The 24,444-nt window shown below is 40.9% G+C and overlaps 1 protein-coding gene across 2 annotated transcripts in view; it reads left to right on the top strand.

The window, feature by feature from the left end:
• Positions 1-24,444, top strand: part of MACROD2 (mono-ADP ribosylhydrolase 2) — a 974,476-nt gene that overhangs the window by 209,021 nt on the left and 741,011 nt on the right. For both annotated transcript variants that reach the window (XM_053380605.1, XM_053380604.1), the window contains exon 5: positions 16,879-16,995. In XM_053380605.1, the coding sequence (XP_053236580.1) occupies positions 16,879-16,995 (117 nt within the window). The remainder of the gene's footprint in view (positions 1-16,878; positions 16,996-24,444) is intronic.

Below are 24,444 nucleotides of genomic sequence, written 5' to 3'. Positions count from 1 at the left end.
CTCCACACTGAGGAGGGTTCATGTGAACCCCAGTTTTATTTAACTCTGTTAAGGGTAGCTCCCTGCAGGATGACTTGACTGTAATCCTTTTCTGGCCTTGAGGTAATGCCATAGGAGATTTTGAGAAGAAGTTTTTTTGTGAGGCAGTTCTGAGGGACAATGAAAGATTTGGGAGTCTGGAAAGAGACTAGGTAGAGTGACTAAAAGCACCATGCAGAGAAGTCAATGGAGAAGGTACTTTGTGCAGGCGAGGGGGAAAGGATACTGGGATATCCCAGAAACATTTAAAAGAACATATGTACACTCCATTCCATGTACACTGTTATGCTAAACCAAACTATGGCCTAGCCAGAATGTACAATATCCCAGAGAGGAGACTGTGGTCACTTTGCTCCTCTTCTGATCCTCCTGCTGGTTGTGGCTGTGAACTAAGTTGTGCTTTGGAGAGCCAGTGTGGTGTAGTGGTTAAGAGCGGTAGACTCGTAATCTGGTGAACCAGGTTCGCGTCTCTGCTCCTCCACATGCAGCTGCTGGGTGACATTGGGCTAGTCACACTTCTCTGAAGTCTCTCAGCCTCACTCACCTCACAGAGTGTTTGTTGTGGGGGAGGAAGGGAAAGGAGAATGCTAGCCGTTTTGAGACTCCTCCTGGTAGTGATAAAGCGGGATAGCAAATCCAAACTCCTCCTCCTCCTCCTCCTCCTCCTCCTCCTCCTCCTCCTCTTCTTAACGTGTTGTCTGAACCAGGGCTTCCTTCTTCCAGATAAGCTGGTTTGTTATTAGTTTGCAGCTCACAGAGAAGACAAATACGAGCCCAGGTTTGAATAACATGCTATGCCAAACGATGACTTAGCTCATAGTAGCACATCAGCAGTAGACCTAAAGCAGCCCCAGTCTCCTTTCTGGGAACCTTCGTGCTTGTGCATTTACACTAAGCCAAATTTTGTCTTAGTATTACATGTGACCTGAGGCAATATATGAACAGCCTTCAAGTCATTGCCAAACCTGAGGACAATAGCTACTTCCAGCACTTGCCAAATGAAGACATTACTGTCGGAATCAAGCCTTAGTCAGAGGAATTTGCCACTCTCCAGGCACCCGGCTTGAGTTCCTTGTTGACCTCCCCGTCTGCGACTCCCAGCAAGATCAGGCGAGATCTCAATCGGTGATCCTCCTCTAACGTGAGAAGAACACACCACTCCTCCCCTGCCATCCCCAGGGAGGGGAAGGAGACAGACAGAAATGTATTTACATGCCTTTATTTCTGTCCTTCCAGCAGTACAGAGAAATGTGTCTGCACTCTCTTAACACCAACAGCAGAGAGAGAATAACTCCTCCCCTGCACTTCCAGTACAGGTCAGGTGACACTCTGAGCTAACATCCGGCGCTCAGTGGTGTGAATAGACTGTTCCTTTGTTCCCACGGAACAGTCCCAAACATCAACATCCTGTTTGGCTTTCCAGCCACCTGGAGCTCGCTGCAGCATTGCTCCTTTTTTCGTAACAATTACATATGAGCAATAGGACTCAGACACTCACCCACTCCCAGTCATTTGATGAGACATCTCATTGAGATTTTGCATGCAGAGGCCTGCACTCTGTGTTGTGCATGTGATTTCCAAGCTGCTGAGTGTATGAAGCGTTTGTCAGTGTTGAAGACTGTGGTTGCCCCACCTAGATTTACATCTCTATCTGGCACAGAAGTAATGAAGGACTTAGCCATTTTATTTTGTATTTCCAATGAGTATACTTTACGAATTACTCAGTGGATCATATCCCTTATCACTGGTATATAGATAAGCTCTTCACTCCCTCCCTTCTTTCCCACTGATATTGAAACATGCACTGCCCATACCTTTTATCTTCTGCTTACCTCTGTGCCACCACAATTTGCTTTGGACTTTGCTGGAGAATCACCAGCAAGGAAGTTGTTGATAGGAATTGAAGAAGAGAGCATGTTCCTCCTCCTTTCTGTGTTTGCATTTATTTCTCATGGGATTATCTCCCTGAGTTAGGTCCACAGCCCATCTTCTTGGACTCCTTGCATTAAAATATATTTAAAAAATTAAAAAATTGTCCAGTAGCACCTTAGAGACCAACTACCGGTAAGTTTTTTCTTGGTATAAGCTTTCGTGTGCATATATCTGAAGAAGTGTACATGCACACGAAAACTTATACCAAGAACAAACTTAGTTGGTCTCTAAGGTGCTACTGGACAGTTTTTTTATTTTTATATATATTTCGACTGCGTCAGACCAACACTTCTACCTACCTGAATCTAGATCCTTGCATTAAGTCAACACGGCTCAAAGAAATGGGCTGTGGCAAGGTTATGGGAGGCCTCAAATAGCAGTTGCAAGGCATTACATGGAAAGTGAAGAACGCCTTGTGTGGCAACCACAACTGAGGTCTCCATCCCCTAGCAGTTCTTCAAGATCCTTTAGGCATTTGGAATGAATTTCATGTGTCTGATGGTGCTTTTATTCTTTCCTTTCCCTATAGGGAATGTGCTACCTCCTCATGGCAAGCTGCTTTTAAGATCCTGCCCAAGTCTCAAAAGTGACTTTCAGAATGTGACATTATGGCCTGTGTATATGAATGTGCTTCTGTTTGTTGGTGTGGAGGAAGACAACTCCAGTCCAACTGATAAATTATTCCACCTGTGTACTTTCCTGGAATGCAGCCACAGGCACACATTATTTCCATTCCCTTCTATGAAACTCAGTTTAGGTTGCTTGTGTTTATTTGGTGTGTGTTTTTTTTAAAAAAGATATACCCTTCCATGTTAGTGCTGTGAATATTTATTATTTCATTTTAATTTACATCTCTTTCCTTCCAAATAAAGGGTTACTAAATCTAAGATTCGGAGACCAGTTGGTTAAAGGCATTCAGGTCGGAGTCAAACAATACAAATTGAGAGCATTTGCAGATGACCTGGTACTTACATTACAGGAGCCAGAAGCTAGCACGAAAAGAGTTTTGGAAATAATCCAAGAGTTTGGTCAATTGGCTGGATTTAAATTGAATAAGTTAAAGACTAAGGTATTGGAGAAAAATCTAACACAGATTGAAAAAGAAAGGTTTCAGAATGAGACGGGGTTGACTGTGGCTAAAAAAGTGAAATATTTGGGTGTGAATATGACAGCTAAGAATGTGAATTTATTTAAAGACAATTATGAAAAAACTTGGACAGAAGTGAAAAAAGATCTAGAAATATGGTCAAACTTGAAGCTTTCCTTGTTAGGTCGAATTGCAGTTATAAAGATGAATGTTTTGCCAAGAATGTTGTTTTTGTTTCAAACATTACAAATAATGGATAAAATGGACTGTTTCAAGAAGTGGCAGAAAGATATATCTAAATTTGTCTGGCAGGGCAAGAAGCCCAGAATAAAATTTAAAATACTAACTGATTCAAAGGAAAGAGGGGGGTTTGCCCTGCCAGACTTTAAATTGTACTATGAAGCGGCAGCTTTCTGCTGGCTAAAAGAATGGCTGCTTCTTGAAAACACAGACATTTTGGATTTGGAAGGATTTAACAATATTTTTGGGTGGCATGCATATTTGTGGTACGACAAGGTTAAAGCGCATAAAAGTTTCAAAAACCATATTGTCAGAAAAGCACTGCTGAATGTCTGGGTTAAATATAAGGACTTGCTGGAAAATAAGACTCCAAGATGGTTATCACCAATGGAAGCTAAAGCAGTTAAAAAGCTAAATATGGAGTCGAAATGGCCAAGATATTGGGAAATCTTGGAAAAGGAAGGGGACAAACTGAGATTGCAGAGTTTTGAAAAATTAAAAGGGAAGGTGAGAGATTGGTTACATTATCACCAAATAAATGAAGTGTTTAAACTAGATAGAAAAATAGGCTTCCAGGTGGAAAAATCAAAATTAGAGACTGAACTGTTAGAACCCAGTACTAAGAATTTGTCAAAAATGTATGATCTGCTGCTGAAATGGAATACACAAGATGAAATGGTAAAATCAAGTATGATTAAATGGGCTCAGGACATTGGTCATAACATCATGTTTGCTGATTGGGAAAAGTTGTGGACCACCGGGTTGAAGTTTACGGCGTGTAACGCCTTAAGAGAAAATATAATGAAAATGATTTATAGGTGGTACATAACCCCAGTCAAGCTTGCAAAGATCTATCACTTGCCTGATAATAAATGTTGGAAATGTAAAGAAAAGGAAGGTACATTCTTTCACCTCTGGTGGACGTGCCCGAAGATTAAGGCATTCTGGGAAATGATTTATAATGAACTGAAAAAGGTATTTAAATATACTTTCCCCAAGAAACCAGAGGCCTTTCTCTTGGGTATTGTCGGCCAGGGGGTGTTAAAGACAGATACAACTTTTTTTATGTATGCTACAACAGCAGCTAGAATACTTATTGCAAAGTACTGGAAGACACAGGATCTACCCACACTGGAAGAATGGCAGATGAAGGTGATGGACTATATGAACTTGGCAGAGATGACGAGCAGAATCCGAGACCAGGGAAGAGAAGCGGCGGAAGAAGAATGGAAAAAGTTCAAGGACTACTTAAAGAAATACTATAAAATTGGAGACAGTTAGAATGATGTTGGATTAAAACAAATGGTTACTATCAGTAATGGTTATGACAAAGAGAATAAGGGTGATTAGCATAAATTTATAATAAAATAAGGCAAGATTTCGCTGAATAACTGTAAGAATTTGGAATGCAGAAACGGGAAGTAAGAGGAGGTCGAGGAAGTAAGGTTTAGAAATTGGGTTATGAAATGGTACTTGTTTTATGTTTTATTATTGTTGAATGTTTGTTCATGTATGTTTTGTTTTTGTTATATAAAAAATTGTTTAATAAAAATATTATAAAAAAAAAAAAAATAAGATTCGGGAATACACCAGACAACTCTCCTTCTGTTATTGAACCTTAGTTTTATGTTGAATTGGCTGTTAATCTTTTAAATTGTCATTTGGGGTTAATTACACTCAACTCACTGTACAAATGCTCTTAATCATGGTTATCTGTTGTAATATGCATGTGCTGTTACTATAGGCATTTTTGAAGCAGTTTATAAACTGTATGCCTGTGAAGAATTTATTCATCAATGTTTTTCCCTCAGAACTTCATTTAAACTTTCTAGTTTCAATATATATTTTACATGTTTACATGGAATCAGATTCACCACCTACTTAAATAAACCTGATGTGACTAATGGTATTAGGTTATCTGACTCCTGCAGAATACCTGCCTTAACTCTGGGAGTCTTCTTTTTTGGGGTTTTCTGATTGAAGAGCTACCTTGTCTGAGCACCATATCCATGTGCATTTAAAAAGGGTGTAAGTAAGTGCATATATACACCCCAAATTAACAATTTTCCCTTCCCTCTAGGAGGCATTTTCAACCACCTTTATGCTGCTTAATTCTCTGAGCAAACTTTAGCCTTGTGGTAGAGCACATGCTTTTCAGAAGGCCTCAGATCCAGCCCCTGACATCTAAAGTTAAAAGGATTGGGTGATGAGAAAGACCTTCTGCTTGAGACTGCAGAGAGCTGCTGCCAGACAGAGTACAGCTGGGGCATGGGCACGGGCAGTAGTTGTGAGGCAAGTGAGGAACCAGGCATCAGAAATTAAGGTCCAATCCAGAGGCAGAAGAACAGAGCAAGCCAGAAGTCAAGGCCAAAGACCAAAGTAGGATACAAGACCAAAGAGCAAACTAAAAATTAGGACTGAAAGACAACCACTGAGAAGACACTTGAGCATAAGAAGACCTTCATGCTCAAGCAAGACTAGCGGAAATGGGATAGTCTGATAGTCTTTTCCAACAGCCAAACTGGATGAGTGGAGTCTTTCCAGGGCCTGCTGATACTTGACTGCTTCAGCAGACATCAACATTTCAGTAGCTTACCTCATTGGGTAGGTTCACAGACCTGAAGGCACCCAATTTGAACTCCTGGCAGCATTTATATGCAACAAGTGTTCGTTTGTGTGTGGGGGAGTGTGGCCACCTGCCACATTAGGGGGTGTGTCATTTCACATTCTGTATTTATTGAGCCAGATTCAAGTTAGCAGTGCTGTTAGGAGAAACCCACTCAAGGACATATTCTAGGGCAACAATGCTTTCTCCCTTTTCTCCCCCCCCCCCAAAAAAGGGCAAGCTGAAATGCTTGCATTAACAGAACAGTTCTACATCTAATTTCTCCCCTTTAGTAATAATATTGACCATGCAATACTTGGAGGAGGAAGTGTATCTGCACCTGAAACATGTAAAGAAAGATGTAGGAAATTTGAGTGAAATATTCTGAATATGCCTGTGTAGACTTAGTTCTAAGCAGCCATAAGGACGAGCTGTACAGAGTAAAACATAATAGCTGGATAAAATAATTTCAATGATAGAGCATTTACAAAGTCCATTAGGTTCAGTGGGGCAGACTCAGTGTCATATTTATGGTACCTTTACTCCACCACAAGCACAGTGCTTCTCACAGCTGTGAAAAGCTTGTGAATAGAAATGCTAATTCAGGGTCTTGCATGGGAAGAAACAGCTTGGGGATGATAGATCAAAATGCATTGATTTTCATGTGTCAGTAATGTTAGAGGCGGGTATGTATAATTGATTCTTCAAATAATTCCAGTAGAATGCATTCAGATTCTGACGTAAAACACATCCCATGGTTTGTTATAGCTGTTGTTGAAATGTCAAATTACAAAAATTAACCCCATTCAATTATTTTTTTGAAAATGATTGCACTGCTAGCCCTCTCCTCCATGAACAACAATGATTTTGGGCCATCAATGGCCCCTAGCTGCAATAGCTATCCTCTGCCACCACTGTTCAAAGCAGTAATGCTTCTGAATACCAGTTGCTTGAAACCAAGGGTTGGTTGCTGGTTTCCCACAGGTATCTGTTTGGCCACTGTGATACTAGGATGCTGGACTAGGTGGGCCATTGGTCTGATCCAGCAGGCTGTCCTTATGTTCTTATGTTGGGAAGATACATGGTGCATTTTAATCACTAAGGCTCTCCTCATCTTGCTCTTGGTAAAGGTCATCCATCAGGGTGACCAATAATCTGTGTCATCCAAGAATACCGACAGCTGACCTGCCACAGCCCTATCTACCACCCTCCCTAAGAAGAGAGTATTTGCAACTGGTTGGTAGTTATTCCAAATCATGTATGGTTTCTTTAGGGTTGGCCATACCGCTAGCTCTTTCAACCCCCTCATGCAATAAAAGCATTAATCACACTCTGGACCCACCCAGTAACACCCTGCCCCACCACAAGATGATGTTGACAGTGGTCAATAGGACACATGGTCAGGCATGTAACCACAAGCAACATGTCCATATCATCAGGCTGCATAAACACATAACAGACTGTGGCATTGGGTCCTTCGATTGGAACTGCAATTACTGTGCAGTCAAGGCCACTCTGAATTCAAGTGAATTAATCCTTAAACTTGTGCAGCCAGTTGGTCACAGCAGGTCTTTCAGTGCCTCAGAGATTCCTTCACCCCAGTGGGACCACCCAATATAGCCAACAACTAGAGGATGCAATGTAGGTCTGTTTTGTCATTTGCACTGCTGCATGGCAAGCATGATTATGTGGTACTAATCATGCTCTTATCATCTTCAGAGGAAGATTCATGCCACTTGTGCTCTAGTCTTCATTCAGCTTGCTTTACAGCCCATGGCGCTCCAGAATGCCAAGGCCTTAGGCTTTACAGTGCCAGAGAGGTGCTCAGGAGGGATTGTGTCAACTGCCCATCTCATCTCATTGTTTCATAGGGAGACCATGACTTCAACATAACTGTCAGCTTTCTCCATTGGAAGATCTCCCAAAGCATACCAGTCGGGTTCCATCAGTCTCTGAGGATGGGACATCTGAATCTACCCACCAACCTTGCGGGATTTGGGGATTGCTGCCGCCAATCCAAACTTTTCCAGATAATGATAAGGGAGTACATTGCAAACTCCTTATCTTCAGTTCATCACGTATATCACTTGAAGGAAAAGACTACATCAGTGTTGCCCAGTGGGTTGGATAGATGACCATTTGAGACAGCCTCCAGGTTGTCGTGGAGACCATGAGGTCCTACTCCAGCCCAATGGTAGCCTCTGTGTGGATATTGAAGTTATCTGTGACTGTCATTCTGAGGCCCTCCAGCACCAAACTGAGACCATCTCAGTCAGGGAGACCACTGGGTAGTAGGGTGGCCATTATATCATCAACATGCACAATCTCTCTCTCTGGCCCAATATAATGGGTGAGATTCACCTAACAATCTTTGGCAGCAGAAACCCTGTACAAGGACATTAGCTTGCAAAATGTGGCTTCTCATCCACCCAGGGAGGAGATTCTTTCATCTAGCAAGCCCAAATTCTTCCCTTGACAAAACATTTGTTAAAGTGTGATGTCAAATTCCACCCAGTGATTTTTTTAAGGACAGTGCATGCTTTCATAATTTAAGAAGAATGGATTAATGATGGATAAATCTGTAAATATCTCATATATAATAGAAACCATTTCCCCCTATTATCTAGATACATATGATTTGTCTTTTGAAACAGAAGGCACATGCTCTTTGAAATAAGCTGCACTGCATTAGTTTTACAATATTAATCAAGACTCTGCTTGTTATAGCCTTGGATTTAGTAATAAAATGAAATGAAATGAAATAAATTCACTACCTTTTCTATTATTGTTTGAGTGAAGAACTACCTAGCCATAGTAATACCAACCCTACAAAAACAGTCATACCTTCAGTGAAAAGTAATGTCCTGATTATGATACAATGAAAGCTTATGTACTTTGCACATAACATGCCCTATTATCAATTATTCGTTGTTTTTTTGCAAAAGAAAAAACAAAATACAAAAAGTTGTATGATAGGCTAAGAGTATTAGATTTTATTTGTAATTGTTTGTCTGCCAGCATTCAGACAGGTTTTAGAAGAACCATATTGCCACGAGTCCTTATGCTAAGTCTGAGTGGGCCACTAAAAGTGTGAATTTATTTGACATTACAGTTTTGCCGCAACAACCTAGGTGTTGGATAGTTGAGCTGATCAGTTAAAGCTTTAATGCAGTGGCAGTGGTAGCCATCCAGATGTTGGTGGGCTGCCGTTTCTATCAGTTCCAGAAACATGGCCAATGGCCCGGCATGATGTGAATTATGGAACACAGGTCCCCCATTTCCACTTTAATGTATCTCTGCACTTGGAAAAAGACAGGGAATCATTTGATGTCTGGAGAAGGAGAAAGGAATATGAAGCTACTGTATTTGAGCATTATGTATGCTAGTTGTAGACAGAGACAGTATAAACTGAAAGAGAAAAGGACAGATGTGTTTGAAGTATCAGAATGTGGGAGAGATGATCGGTTTGGGAATGCTGCTATCTCCTTTAATGTCCACGGTGTTAAAAAAATGTCTCCTTGATCTTAATTGAGAGCGATCTAGATCTTATAGCAGGTTTTGAATATCAGAGCTGTTTTCATTTTTACTGTTGGCTATGCATTGGATCCCTGACCAATGCCAACCATGGATTTAGAAGCCTAGATTATAAAGCATGTAGAGAATAGTTTACAGCAGGGATAGTCAACCTTTTTATACCTACCACCCACCAATGCATCTTTCTTGATGGTAAAATTTCCTTACCACCCACCAGTGCTTGATGGAAGGATTCAACTTATGCCGTAGAACCCCCTACCACCCACCTAGAATCCTGAAACACCCACTAGTGGGCGGTAGGGATCAGGTTGACAACCCCTGGTTTACAGGGTCAACTAGAGTGTCCCATTTGTAAACAGAAGGACCTTCCTTATGGAATATTGTTGAAGTGGGTTGAGCAAAAGTCCAGAGGCAATAGGCATACAAGAGAGGTGAATTTAGTGTGTCTGGAAATTCAAAGTTTCACTAGGGCTTGTATATGACTAAGTCATACTCAGAGTAAACCCACTGAAATAATTGAACTTAAGTTAGTGAACACCACTGATTTAAATATGTCTACTGAAGATAAGTTGGTCAGATGCAACCCTATGCTTTTAATCTTTTAAGATTTCTTTATGGTTTGTTACTCATTCTTGTGCAATCAACAAGAATTACATGATTGGCAATGCAAATGGATTACAGTAAGGAGATCGTAATTTGCTTCTATCTTCCTCTCCCAGGCAGACTTTACCAGTATTGCTCAATTGGAATAACTCCATTTTTTCCTTCTCCGTAATGACTTATCAAGTCAGCATAAGCCACAGAGCACACAGTGTGAGTGGCTTTTAGAAGCCATGTCAGAAATATTTCCTATTGGCTCTTCTCCCTCAACCTTTCTGCTATAGCATCTCTGGGATCTTTCATTTAGCATTGCCCCCAATATTTACTATATTGGTCAACAACATTGCACAGCAGATAGCATACTTCAGAGTAACTCCTTCAACAATTTTCTGTGGGAAGTTAATTAGCAAAAATGTTACATGGGAAAAGAATATTGCCCTTTCTCCTGTGTTAAATGATATAGTGCTTATGATATTATTTTTATTTCAAGCACACTGGGTTCTTTTTTTATTATTACATAGCATCTGCAAGGTCAAAAGACATTTATAGCCTTCCTTTCCCTGTATGATTGCTTAATTTTGCTGTGGTGTTTGATTATGTTAACATTTCTATCATCGTCTGAGGGAGGCAAGGCTAGATATGTGTAATATTTTTGTTAACAAAGCATCTCCTGGCACCATTAAAGCTGTTTGCAGTGCCCTGGATTAATTTGCAATTCTTAAGGTTTCCCCCCCCTCCCCTCAGTAAGAAATACATTTATCTGCATTGTACATCATTAAATTGTCCAGTGTCGGCTGTATAATTTTAACTATTAAGTTTTGAAGAGCTGCTAAGAGTTTTAGCACTCAGCTACTGTATAAGTAATTCATGAGCCTGCATTTAGCTTTGTAATATTCTTTTATTGTGTGCTTTGAAAGGACATTGCCCATGGCTTTTTTGTCAGCCCTCCCTGACAAATCTAAATGCTATACTCATTGGTTTTAATATACTTCAAGCAGGATCCCCCTAGCAAATGATTATGTCCTTGCATCTTCTCCTAAGCAATTATTTTCAGAGTGATAAAATAGATAGTTTGCTTCCCTGTTTGTGGAGCAAACAATTGATCATGCCAGTATTGCATATTTTCCCTCAAGGATAATGCTTCTACCACTTTCCTATGAAGAGAACGTATAGTTTGTGGGTGGAGGTGTTGGGCCTCTGCAGAGATTTTGGTTGTCCCTTTAAGATCTGAAAGGATACTTCCTATACCCACATAGCTGTGAGGAGAAGATTTTAATTCCGACCCCCCTTAATTCTCACTTGCAAATCACTCCATTTTGAGTTACATAAACAGACAAATATCCCCTAATTTGTAACACAAAGCTTTGCCTTAAATCTTATAAATTATAGTCTTACATAAATATCTAGACATTTGTGGATATTGGACGATGAACACTACTGCTTGTTCGTTTGTTTTGTAATGCTGGTGTTTCTCAGGCAATTGAACAATTACTTTGCAAATATGTTTCACATTTATTTTCAAACCATTAATTCACAACTACCTCACAATTTGTAGGGCTGGCCCAAAATATTTTGCTATGCGGCGCAGAACAGCAATGGGGTCTGCCTCGTCCAAAATTAAGTTGCATAGAACTGAAAGCTAGCCAAGTTATTTTGGCATGTAAGGTATAAAATCCCACAGATGTCTCTTCCTGGGAGTAAAAAAATACGACAGTAAGGCATTAAATAAGTAACAATTTGCTACCCTTTCATGACCCCCAAAGATCAGTTGCCTGAGGCGGCTGTCACACGCTGCCTAGCAGTAGGGGTGGTGCTACGATGGTGGTGCTACGATTATGCAGTGGCTATTTGTGGAGGGAGTTTTTTCCTGCCTGCCCAGGTCTCTTTGACACCCATGCTTGGGATGTCAGGCTCAGTTTATACAGTTCTTTACCCTCAGAATCAGGGATTAAAGATTGTAAGGATTGGCCTTAATGAACAGGCAGCCTTAATTCTACAAAGAGCCAGTGTGGTGTAGTGGTCAAGAGCAGTAGACTCATAATCTGGGGAACCGGGTTCGTGTCCCCGCTACTCCACATGCATCTGCTGGGTGACTTTGGGCTAGTCACACTTCTCTGAAGTCTCTCAGCCCCACTCACCCTCACAGAGTGTTTGTTGTAGGGGAGGAAGGGAAAGGAGAATGTTAGCCGCTTTGAGACTCCTTTGGGTAGTGATAGAGCAGGATATCAAATCCAAACTCTTCTCTTCTTTTCTATGATGCACCCCACAAGTGAAAATTACACAGGTCCAGAGTCAGGGCAGGCAGGCACAACTCCAGGCTCCTATCATGTATACATGCTGCAATGTTTGAGCTAGGTGTGATTCATCCTACTGTAAAAATGTTTTGGGTATCCTGCTTTTAGTAGCCAGCTTTTACAGTATATATCACTATATAAAATTCCAATGCATGTTTCAGAATACAGTCATACATCGGGTTAAAGACGCTTCAGGTTAAATCTTTTCAGGTTGCGTCCTGCGGCGACTTTACTTCCGGGTTTTGCCGCTCGCGCATGCGCAGACGCTCAAAATGACATCACGTGCGTGTACAGATGTGGCAAATCGTGACCTGCGCACGCGCAGACGCGGGGTGCATTCTGCTCATCGTGCGAATGGGGCTCCAAAACAGATCCCGTTTGCATCCAGAGATACCACTGTAGAAAGTTAGCATAAAGAACAAAATGTCAATTTCCTTGGAAATTCCTTATTATTCCCTATACTCTTGCAACTTAAATGCCTGTCAGTTTATCCATTAGTCCTATACTGTATATTTATGTAACCATTATGTAAATGTGCATGGGAAGTCACTCTTTCGCTTCTTGGCAATCAGGATTTTAGCAGCACAGGCACATATTTTGTACATTTATTGCCAGGGTGAAAAATACTGAATGTTTCGAATGGAGAGGTTTGAAAATGCAATTCCATAATTGTGCTTGCCCATGATGATTAAAATACACTTCAGAATAGCATTTTGTAAATTTAATGAGTCAGGTTCAGGATGGATTTGAGTATCAAAAGGAATCATTTATGTGTGCTTTTTTCCCCTTAAAAGAATCTAGGCGGAATTCCTGAAATCTCACAAAGGCATAATACACTTCAAAGCATACAATTGAGTTTCTAGAACATAATAAAGATAGACCTTCAGTTTCTGCTGACTTTTGTGACCATGGTGGACTGAATGCTTGATGTTGCTAGATCAACAGCTGCCAAAACGATCCTCTCCACTCCCTTCCTCAGTTTTGTTGAATGTTACAAAATCATTTCAGAGAGAGTAGAAATGGGCACTGAATAATTATTGGGTCAGCAAAATGGAACACATATTCCATCTAATGCTTTCAGAGCACCTATGTTTGCAACATGTATGCTGTTATAAATTAGCAACACTATGCACTGTTGTTAATTAGCAATTCTGAAAATTAATATTCCACCCAGCTTCATCTATTTCTCTACTGCAACACCAGCAGCATCATTCAAATTTCAGAGCTTCCAACATATAGCAGAATTATTGGAAATGTTATGGGTGTGTATGTTGCCCACCATGACTCATCTCTATGGTGTCAGTCAAGGAGCTTCTTTCAATTTGGAAAGAAATGAAGGATATAAACTTTAGTGATGCCCCATGGCACAGATTTAGACTCTGCTCTTTGGTTCTCTTTATGTCTATAAACAGCAGCAACTATCTGTTTCTAGAACTGCAGTGTTTTGACAGGTGAACTCTTAAATTAGTGGTAAATGGATTATCTCACACATGCTTCTGATTCAGAATGGATATTAAACCAGATGAGTCTGGAAGACATCCTCCCAATGCCTGAGTTGAATCTGGATTTTGAAACCCATTCTGATCTAGAGAGCCCTGTTGTGCTCTTTAACATCATCTAGGATAAGTTGGGCTTACAAGCCTGCCTTATACCTAGTGCCTCACCTGGCATCATCAATCTTACTAGATGTGTGAGGCGAGTTCCCATCCCTCCGTATAAAGCTGCTCAGGCTTAGAATAAGAACACATCAACTTAAGATTTAGGCAGACCATGTAGTCAGGAGAAGGAATGCAGAGCACAGAAGAGAGAAAAATAAGCACCTCAACTTTCTTCAAGAATTAATCTAGCACAATTTAATCACAAGGTCAGAGACAGAGTGCAACAAATCTGCCACAAGGCTGCAACCACCAAAGGAGGTAATTAGTGAACAAAGTTGGCTCACTGCATAACTGCTTTGATGCTTTGGGAAAAGAGGTCTTCAGATCTTCAAATGGAAGTGAGACTGATGCTTTTTCCAGGCAGCCCAGGGTAAGGCTTCACTCATGGAACAGGCAGACTGTCATGGAATCCACTGACCAGGGAGTCCTTATTGAAAACCTAAAGGTCACCTCAGCACAGTCAATATACCTAAAGCAAATTGTGCTGGATAGTTCTTGTGTAGAGGCATCACTAGTTGATCCTTTTTTGCTATTTTTTTCTAGCAAAACCAGTAAACAGAGATGGAAGCCACTTCCCATGTTATCCTTCAGTAATGAAGTCATCCAGACAACATAGTGGTGTTAGCAACGTTAACTTGGCCTATGAGTTCCTATGGATTCCAGCAGACCTATGTGTTTTGCAAATTTATGCTCTTATGCTCTGATGCCCCCTCCTGTTGCTGGTGGTCTGCTTGGGCCCTTTAGGGTTTGTGTGTAGGAAGTTATCTTGGTCACAGCTAACAGTTCCTGCCAATACCTTCCTTCCTTCCTTCCTTCCTTCCTTTTTTTCATCATTCATCATTTTTTAATTTGTATACCGTCTTTCTGTCTTACAATACTCAAGGCGGTTTACAAGCTGAAGAAACAAAAAATGTACATCTTATAACAATCTAATGGAATACAAAAATGTGATAATAAAACTTTAAAATGGCAACCTACATAAAAAAGTAACATTCAACAATCATTAGAATAGTATTAAATAATAATAACATATAAAAGTTAATCAGAAATCCACTCAACAGTTACAATAAATAATTTCTAAACTATAATCAATAAAACAACAGCAAGCCCTTTCTTTCTTTCTTTCTTTCTTTCTTTCTTTCTTTCTTTCTTTCTTTCTTTCTGTTGGGGTGAAATAGATCTGGGGAGGGGCAGTTGTTGGAAATTTCAAATCCCACCCCATCACAACTCTGAATCTAAAAATTCCATAAGGCAGACACATCACAATTTCCTTTTCTTATGTAAATATTTATATGATTAGAGACTTTTAATTTGGGGCATATCCTACTACTTTTTTGTTTCGTTGCCATAATCTCTGAACATATGTAGGGAACATATGGCATCCATGGGTTTCTTATAATAAATTATTAATATTGCCACTGATGTAGTGACTTGCAATAATTACTATGTTGTTTTAATTGTTTTTAATTATTCTTTTCTTTACTTTGCTTCTAATTAGAAAAAATATATTTATCCCATTGCTTGTGAATAGACTAAAATTGCTTTGACTGTTTGTTTTCCTCTTCCTTCTCCCTGCCGTTCTCATCTATGCTTCCACTATTAATATTTTTCCCTAAAGCTCTTGAGAACAATAAGCATTAAGCATTGCACCACTAACTTTTAGATGATTTTACAGTTTCGGCTGTTACAATGTAAATGATTGGTTGTTGTTTTTTGAATATTGCAATAGCAAGATGTAAGTTGAAAGAGGGATGCTGTTGTGCTGTGCAAATTGTTCTGCATTAAAAGACTTTATGATGTGGGAAGTACTATGCAATCTGGTGGAATAGTTTTATTTATTTAATTTATTTCTAACGTTTAATATCCCGCCAACTAATACAAAAGGGATTAGACAGCACCCACAAGGTAGTATTAAATTATGCTTTCATTTTCACGCTGTCTTTTAATAACAAAACCAAATTTTCTTCTTGCTTGGTAACTGGCTAAGTAAATAATCAACGACCTTAACACAGGAGAATTGTACTGTGAGAATTTCTTTTGTATATACTCACAGGATCTTTCTTTTTATGTGTGTGTCCATGCTTAGTGATCACAGTAAAATTCCTGTAGCTCCATGACATATCTAGTTCAAATTAGAGTCCCACAGATTTTTTGGCAGCTTTGGGGGAGCTTGCTACAAATTTGTTCATTTCTACCAGTTGAGGTAGAACCAGTTGAGGGACGCGGGTGGCGCTGTGGGCAAAACCTCAGCGCCTAAGACTTGCCGATCGCATGGTCGGCGGTTCGAATCCCCGCGGCGGGGTGAGCTCCCGTCGTTCGGTCCCAGCTCCTGCCCACCTAGCAGTTCGAAAGCACCCCTAAGTGCAAGTAGATAAATAGGTACCGCTTTATAGCGGGAAGGTAAACGGCGTTCCGTGTGCTGCGCTGGTGCCGGTTCGTGAGAGCCGCTTTGTCACGCTGGCCACGTGACCCGGAAGTGTCTGCGGACAGCGCTGGCTCCCGGCCTCTAGAGTGAGATGAGCGCACAACCCTAGAGTCTGTCAAGACTGGCCCGTACAGGCAGGGGTACCTTTACCTTTACCTTACCAGTTGAGGGGCAATCACCTTTTCTTGTCCCCCCCCCCCGAATGTCTCAGGAGCACATGGAATAGAGTTGTTTCAGTTGGGCCTCTGCAACCTCATTTTAAATAACGGTGCTCCCCCCAATTAAAATTATTGGGTTTTGGACAATTTGCAAATATTAATATAGTGTTAGAGGGTCCTTTCTGCTGAAACTGATTTTTTTTTATAATCTGCATCAAATGCCTCATCTTTAGTCCAGTTAGACTTTGATTACTGAAGTTTTTAAATATATATATATATATATAATTTATTCCCTCTTTCTTTTAGTTGATGGCTGTATTCATAGAGCTGCCGGCCCCTGTCTAGTCGCTGAATGTCGCAACCTGAGTGGCTGTGAAACTGGACAAGCAAAAATTACTTGTGGTTATGACCTGCCCGCAAAATGTAAGTAAGATACTTTCCCCTCACACATTTTTTAAAAATCAAGCTGAAACTTTATACATACCTCACTTCCCAACACGATAAATCAAGTGAGGCATTCACTTACCAAATTAGCAGTAAGATTAAATTAAGCGTGCTTCGTGATGACCTTTGTCCTTCGGAGGAATTGAGATGTTTTAAGAGGCTGAGCTTCTTTTGAGTAAGGGAAACATGCGTGTTTACGTTTTGAATCATAGCAGACCATAGATTGTTTTGCATACGCTTGTGTTTATGAAAAACCTTCAACAGTTTTAACAAAATGTACATTATCAAATTGATCTGCATGGTGGACAGCTTCTATAAATGGTGCCGATATCTTGGCTGTGAAATGCATTTTGAGCCATGGCGATCAAAGTGATGTATTTTGTGTTTTCAGCTGCTGTGTATAGGCTGATTGGCAATTACTGTGACAGCATCTGTCACAGTTAAGCATTCAGTGGAATACTGTTCTCAGCACCAGAATGTTTTCTCTCTCTTTGAAAGTCGAATTGTCAAAATTCCCATTATATGTAAATAGAGGGAAAAAGGTTATTTTACTGACCTTCTTGCATAGCTATTTAGCCACACTTGGGAAAGTAAACACTGAAATAGCAATTGTTTGCAGCCTGGATGTAAAATGACACCACAAAGAAGTGGGGCATATTGTGCTCAAATTTTGGAACATCAGGGCAGTATTTAGCAATCCAACTCAGTTGTGTGAGACTGTGTTGCAGGAGCTGGAAATTTTTGTGCTCTCTTTGTTATATGATGTTCTGAGTTTGCGGAGCGGGGGTGGCTAGATCCCCCATAAATGTGTTATGACTTTGTGAGGGGCCAGATCCCCCTAAATTCTTAGATTAAGTTAATGTTAGGAATAAATCAATGCTTGGAGTATTAGTGGAAGCTACCAGATGCTGAATCTAGCAGCTTCAAAAAGACAAAGCCAACCAGTTTCCTATGCTAAGAAGAAGATGGGTTGTTATTAGCAAGGAACAAAGAGTACTTGGCCATTAGGAATGATTGGCAGTGCAAATGTCAACTGGGAGGGGAGAGAGATTTTCTGTTCATCAGGCAATGGCTTTTCCACCTGCCTTGCCCCATCCTCCAGATTGTTACAATAAAATAAAAATAAAATAAAATAAATATTAAAACACAGCATTTCCTCATCCTGTCCCAACAATTAGAAAAGTGTACAGTGGTACCTCAGGTTACAAACACTTCGGGTTACAAACTCCGCTAACCCGGAAGTAGAATGGAAATCGCACGGCAGCCGTGCGGCGGCAGCAGGAGGCCCCATTAGCTGAAGCGCTCCTCAGGTTAAGAACAGTTTCGGGTTAAGAACGGACCTTCAGAACGAATTAAGTTCGTAACCCGAGGTACCACTGTACTTCTTTAAGTGTCAGGGTCAGATTTGAAAGGCAGTCTACATTTTATTGTATTTTCAGTCTTGATTTGCTCATCCAGTATGTTCATCGCAATTTTCCTCCATGGGACAAAAGAAGAAGACACAAACTTTGGATGTTGTAACTTGTATGTGAAGAGCTAAATTTCAGTGAAAAACAAGAAGCAATAGGCTGTTTTGAAAATTCAAGCTTATAACTATGTAGAGTGAACTTTCTGTGAAGTTGTATATGGGTGTGACAGTAAAAATATGAACAAATAAAAAATATTTCCAAATAGACAAATATTATTACTTATACTATGTGAAATAGGAAGCTTGCATGTGGGAAACAGATGCCTTGGGATGCACCAAATGACTACCTGGGAACCTCAGACTACAGCAGTGCTATAAAGCAGCACGGAATTAGAGTTTCCATAAAGACACATTTATGTCAATATTTCTATATCCAATTTAGATTATTTAATTATTACGTTAACACAAGATTTAAAAGCCGAGAAGCCTGTAGATCATCCAAGGACCTGGGGGCTGCGAAGGATATATTTGTGTGTGTGTGTGTATTCTCACCCTTAATAGTTATAACTACATTATGAACTACCTCAAGAACTTGGTTATAATGTATGGCACGGCAGCTTAATGTTTGGCTGGTGGTTGTTTATTCTTTCATTTGTTCAAAGTATTTTTACCCCGCTCTTTAGCTGGGGGCAGGCAGAAGGCTCTCAGAGTGTCTTGTAACTATGACTAACATGAGAAGACAACCCCCTGCTCTCAGGGTTATAATCTACAAAAATGCAGTACGAACAGAAAAGGGATTAGTAGGGAAGAGGAAAAAAGCAGATGAACTGGTAAGAATTCAAGAGTATCTGGTGTATTGGTGGAGCCAGTTGAGAAGCCTTGTAGCCTGATTTGGTAGGAGAGGAAGGAGGCGGATGGAGCTGGTTTCTCTGGGGAGTCCAGTGACTGGTCTGAGAGCATTTGATCATATCTTAATGGTGAAACTAAGGCAGTATAATCTGATCAGTTCCTGGATGGGAGAACACTGTGTGTCCATATAAGTTACTCTGAGCTTTCTAAAGGAAGACTGGGATATATGCCTAGCAGAAATAGGTAAGGCAAAGGTAAAGGTAAAGGACCCCAGGATGGTAAAGTCCAGTCAAAGGTGACTATGGGGCACGGCACTCATCTCGCTTTCAGGCCGAGGGAACCAGCGTTTGTCCACAGACAGCTTTCTGGGTCATGTGGCCAGCATGACTGAACCGCTACTGGCGCAACAGAACACCGTGACGGAAACCAGAGCGCGCAGAAATGCCGTTTACCTTCCTGCCGCTGTTGTTTAGTCGTTTAGTCGTGTCCGACTCTTCGTGACCCCATGGACCAGAGCACGCCAGGCACCTCTGTCCTCCACTACCTCCCGCAGTTTGGTCAGACTCATGTTTGTGGCTTCGAGAACACTATCCAACCATCTCATCCTCTGTCGCCCCCTTCTCCTTGTGCCCTCCATCTTTCCCAGCATCAGTGTCTTCTCCAGGGAGTCTTCTCTTCTCATGAGGTGGCCAAAGTACTGGAGCCTCAGCTTCACGATCTGTCCTTCCAGTGAGCACTCAGGGCTGATTTCATTAAGAACGGATGCGTTTGATCTTCTTGCAGTCCATGGGACTCTCAAGAGTCTTCTCCAGCACCATAATTCAAAAGCATCAATTCTTCGGCGATCAGCCTTCTATATGGTCCAGCTCTCACTTCCATACATCACTACTGGGAAAACCATGGCTTTAACTATACGGACCTTTGTTGGCAAGGTGACGTCTCTACTTCTCAAGATGCTGTCTAGGCCTGTCATTGCCCTTCTCCCAAGAAGCAGGCGTCTTTTAATTTCGTGGCTGCTGTCACCATCTGCAGTGATCATGGAGCCCAAGAAAGTAAAATCTCTCACTGCCTCCATTTCTTCCCCTTCTATTTGCCAGGAGGTGATGGGACCAGTGGCCATGATCTTCGTTTTTTTGATGTTGAGCCTCAGACCATATTTTGCGCTCTCCTCTTTCACCCTCATTAAAAGGTTCTTTAATTCCTCCTCACTTTCTGCCATCAAGGTTGTGTCATCTGCATATCTGAGGTTGTTGATATTTCTTCCGGCAATCTTAATTCCAGTTTGGGATTCATCCAGCCCCTTTCGCATGATGTATTCTGCGTATAAATTAAATAAGCAGGGAGACAAAATACAGCCTTGTCGTACGCCTTTCCCAATTTTGAACCAATCAGTTATTCCATATCCAGTTCTAACTGTAGCTTCTTGTCCCACATAGAGATTTCTCAGGAGACAGATGAGGTGATCAGGCACTCCCATTTCTTTAAGAACTTGCCATAGTTTGCTGTGGTCGACACAGTCAAAGGCTTTTGCATAGTCAATGAAGCAGAAGTAGATGTCTTTCTGGAACTCTCTAGCTTTCTCCATAATCCAGCGCATGTTTGCAATTTGGTCTCTGGTTCCTCTGCCTCTTCTAAATCCAGCTTGCACTTCTGGGAGTTCTCGATCCACATACTGTTTGAGCCTTCCTTGTAGAATTTTAAGCATAACCTTGCTAGCGTGTGAAATGAGTGCAATTGTGCGGTAGTTGGAGCATTCTTTGGCACTGCCCTTCTTTGGGATTGGGATGTAGACTGATCTTCTCCAATCTTCTGGCCACTGCTGAGTTTTCCAAATTTGCTGGCATATTGAGTGTAGCACCTTAACAGCATCATCTTTTAAAATTTTAAATAGTTCAGCTGGAATACCATCACTTCCACTGGCCTTGTTATTTGCAGTGCTTTCTAAGGCCCATTTGACTTCACTTTCCAGGATGTCTGGCTCAAGGTCAGCAACCACTTCCTGCCGCAGTGGTACCTATTTATCTACTTGCACTGGTGTACTTTCGAACTGCTAGGTTGGCAGAAGCTGGGACACAGCAACGGGAGCTCACCACCGTCGTGAGGATTCAAACCGACCTTTCAATCGGCAAGTTCAAGAGGCTCAGTGGTTTAGACCACAGTGGTTTAGACCCCTCCTAGCAGTAAAAGCAGTAAAGGAATAGGGTCATAACCATATATACTAATTTCAGAGTCCTGTGGGAGACCGCTGTTGCTTATGGACCTACAGTGGCATAGTCCATGCAGAAGACAGAAATATCAACAAACTTGGAGAAACGCCAAGGTTTCTCTTTAGAAAATTCTTTAGAAAAATGAGGAAAGCCCAAAATAGCTAAATGGAGACTGAGCATAAATGAGCATCCTTCTCAGTGACCATGTAATACTTACTGACTGTAAGTGGGAGAGCAAAGGGAGAATGAAGCAGAGGGGCAGGAATCCTGAACACACCTTTTAAAAATAGGCCTTTTTAAAATTCAGGATCATACCAGAGGTTTTATGCTGATCTTAATTTACACACACCAGAAATGTATTAACATAGTCACTACCCATTAGGTAACACTGTGTGGCTATTGATTTATCTTTCTGATCAATTTAATGTTACAATGTAGATCAATCCAAAGTGATAATGTAAATGTGCTCGCCAAGGCAATTCCTGCTGTGATATAAGTAGTGATATTGGCATTATCCACAGTGGGAATAATTAGCCCGTTTAATTAGAGATTAGAAAGCACTCATTGTGTATGCATAATAATCTTTCTTTATTTAAAACTTTATACTTGAGGTCATTAGCCTTAAGGTGGGATGATTTAAATCTACGTACTTGTTTTTATACCATTTAGGAAAATATAATTAAATCAGTACATTACATAGATATTAATTGCAGTACATTGGTTACAAACTGGACAATAAATATTGCTGTTATTGTTAAGCATACATTTATTTTACGTGTGTGTGTGTGTGTGTGTATCTATATATCTGTATCTATATCTATATCTATATATATATAAAACAGACACTGGTCTTTAGTAAAATATAGCTAGAATAATACAGTGATGGCAAATGTCAAACTGCACATGATACTCCTCAACTGCATGTAGTTTTCCATAACCTTTTTTTACACCAAATGAAATAGTGGAGGCTGCAATCTGCAGTTGAACCCCTGTGCAGAAATCACAGAATCATGGAATTGTAGAGTTGGAAGAGACCCCAAAGGTCATCTTGTCCAACCCCCTGCAATGCAGGAATTTCAACTAAATCATACATGACAGATGACCATCCAACCTCTGCTTAAAAACCTCCAAGGAAGGAGAGTCCACCACATCTCATGGAAGTCTGTTCCACTATTGAACAGTTCCTACTGCAAGAAAGTTCTTCTTGAATCTCCCTTCTTGTAACTTGCATTCATTGGTTTGGGCCCTAGCCTCCAGAGCAGGAGAAAACAAGTTTGCTCCATCCTTCGTGTGACAGCCCTTTAGATATTTGAAGATGTCTATCATATCTCCTCCCAGACTTCTCTTTACCAGGCTAAACATACCCAGCTCCTTCAACCTTTCTTAATAAGACTTTGTTTCCAGACCCTTTATCCTTTCGTCTTGTGCAAGGTTCTTCTTAAAACAAATAAATCTGCCTCTCTCTATTCCTCACTAGCTGTCTCCCCTCCCCCCCAAAGAATGCATATCCATGTCAGCATTGGACAAAAACTGTGCCCAAATAGTATCACATGCAATGTCCTTTGCATGAAGAAATCAGCTGTTGAGATCTCCCATTTCAAATTCTCTCTGTAGGCCGAGTTAGACAAGCCAGTGTTTCTGAGCCTCAGCTTTCTACAGCTTTTCGCTCTACGCGGGGCTGCCCTTGAAGCTGTCCCAGAAACTCCAGCGGGTGCAGAATGCAGCAACGAGGCTCCTCATGGGGTCTCTGCCATGGGAGCATATTCACCCAGTGCTTTTCAAGCTGCACTGGCTCCCGGTGGAGTACAGGATCAGATTTAAGGTGCTGCTTTTGACCTTTAAAGCCCTTCACGGCCTAGGACCCTCGTACCTACGGGACCGCCTCTCCCGGTATGCACCACGGAGAGCCTCAAGGTCCATAAATAGCAACACCCTAGTGGTCCCGGGCCCTAAGGAAGTTAGATTGGCTTCAACCAGAGCCAGGGCCTTTTCAACTCTGGCTCCTGCCTGGTGGAACGCTCTGCCTCACGGGACCAGGGCCCTGCAGGATCTGATTTCTTTCCGCAGGGCCTGTAAGACAGAGTTGTTCCACCTGGCCTTTGGCTTGGAGCCAAATTGATTCCCTCCCTCTCTTTCTTTTTTCTTTTCCTTCTCCTCCTGCGATGAGGCTACATTTTAATATTTTAATGTTTCAATATTTTAATGTTGTATTTTTAATTTTGTTTTTAAGTTGTAATCATGTAACTTGTTTTTATTATTGCTTGTAAGCCACTCTGAGCCCGGCCTTGGCTGGGGAGGGCGGGGTATAAATAAAAATTATTATTATTATTATTATTATTATTATTATTATTATTATTATTATTACAGTGCTTAACTTAAAATAATGTTGCCAGTGTTGCACATGTATTCATGCCATGGAGGTATCTTACTTCTCCATGATGTGTCTTTTTCATTGGGTAACATTTGTCAATATTTAATGGGGAAATTGTGCTAAACGTAATTTAATGAGCTGCGTGCTCTCAAGTTTAGGGACTGTTGCTTCCTTATTAGTGTGAAAGTATCCACAGGAGGTTTGCTACCCCTGTACATCCAAGAGGAAGGGTGTGTTTTCTGTATATAGCAAAGATATCTTGCCACCAGAAGAAAGAAAACTACTTGTAATTAGATTGAGTCCAACAGGATTTAGTCTGTGATTTAGGATAGGACCTTTGTGGACTTGCTCTCAATTTCACTCCTTTATTTGACTCTGATACCATAAATCTACAGAACTACTGTATCCACAATCTACCTGCAAGGCTCATAACATTCAGATCCTAAGGGGGAATACTTCAGAAAGCCAAGAGTTTTGAAATACCTGGGACACTGTTAATGATTAGAAGTGATTAATTATGATGTTCCAAGTAAGTTTTAGCATGTAATAAGAGGAAATGAGGCATTAAAGAGTATTTATGCAGGATAATTCAG

Source organism: Podarcis raffonei, chromosome 3, assembly GCF_027172205.1.
Source record: "Podarcis raffonei isolate rPodRaf1 chromosome 3, rPodRaf1.pri, whole genome shotgun sequence".
NCBI lineage: Eukaryota > Metazoa > Chordata > Lepidosauria > Squamata > Lacertidae > Podarcis > Podarcis raffonei.
Note: the sequence above shows the minus strand (reverse complement) of the source record. Positions and strands in the feature narration are given on the sequence as shown.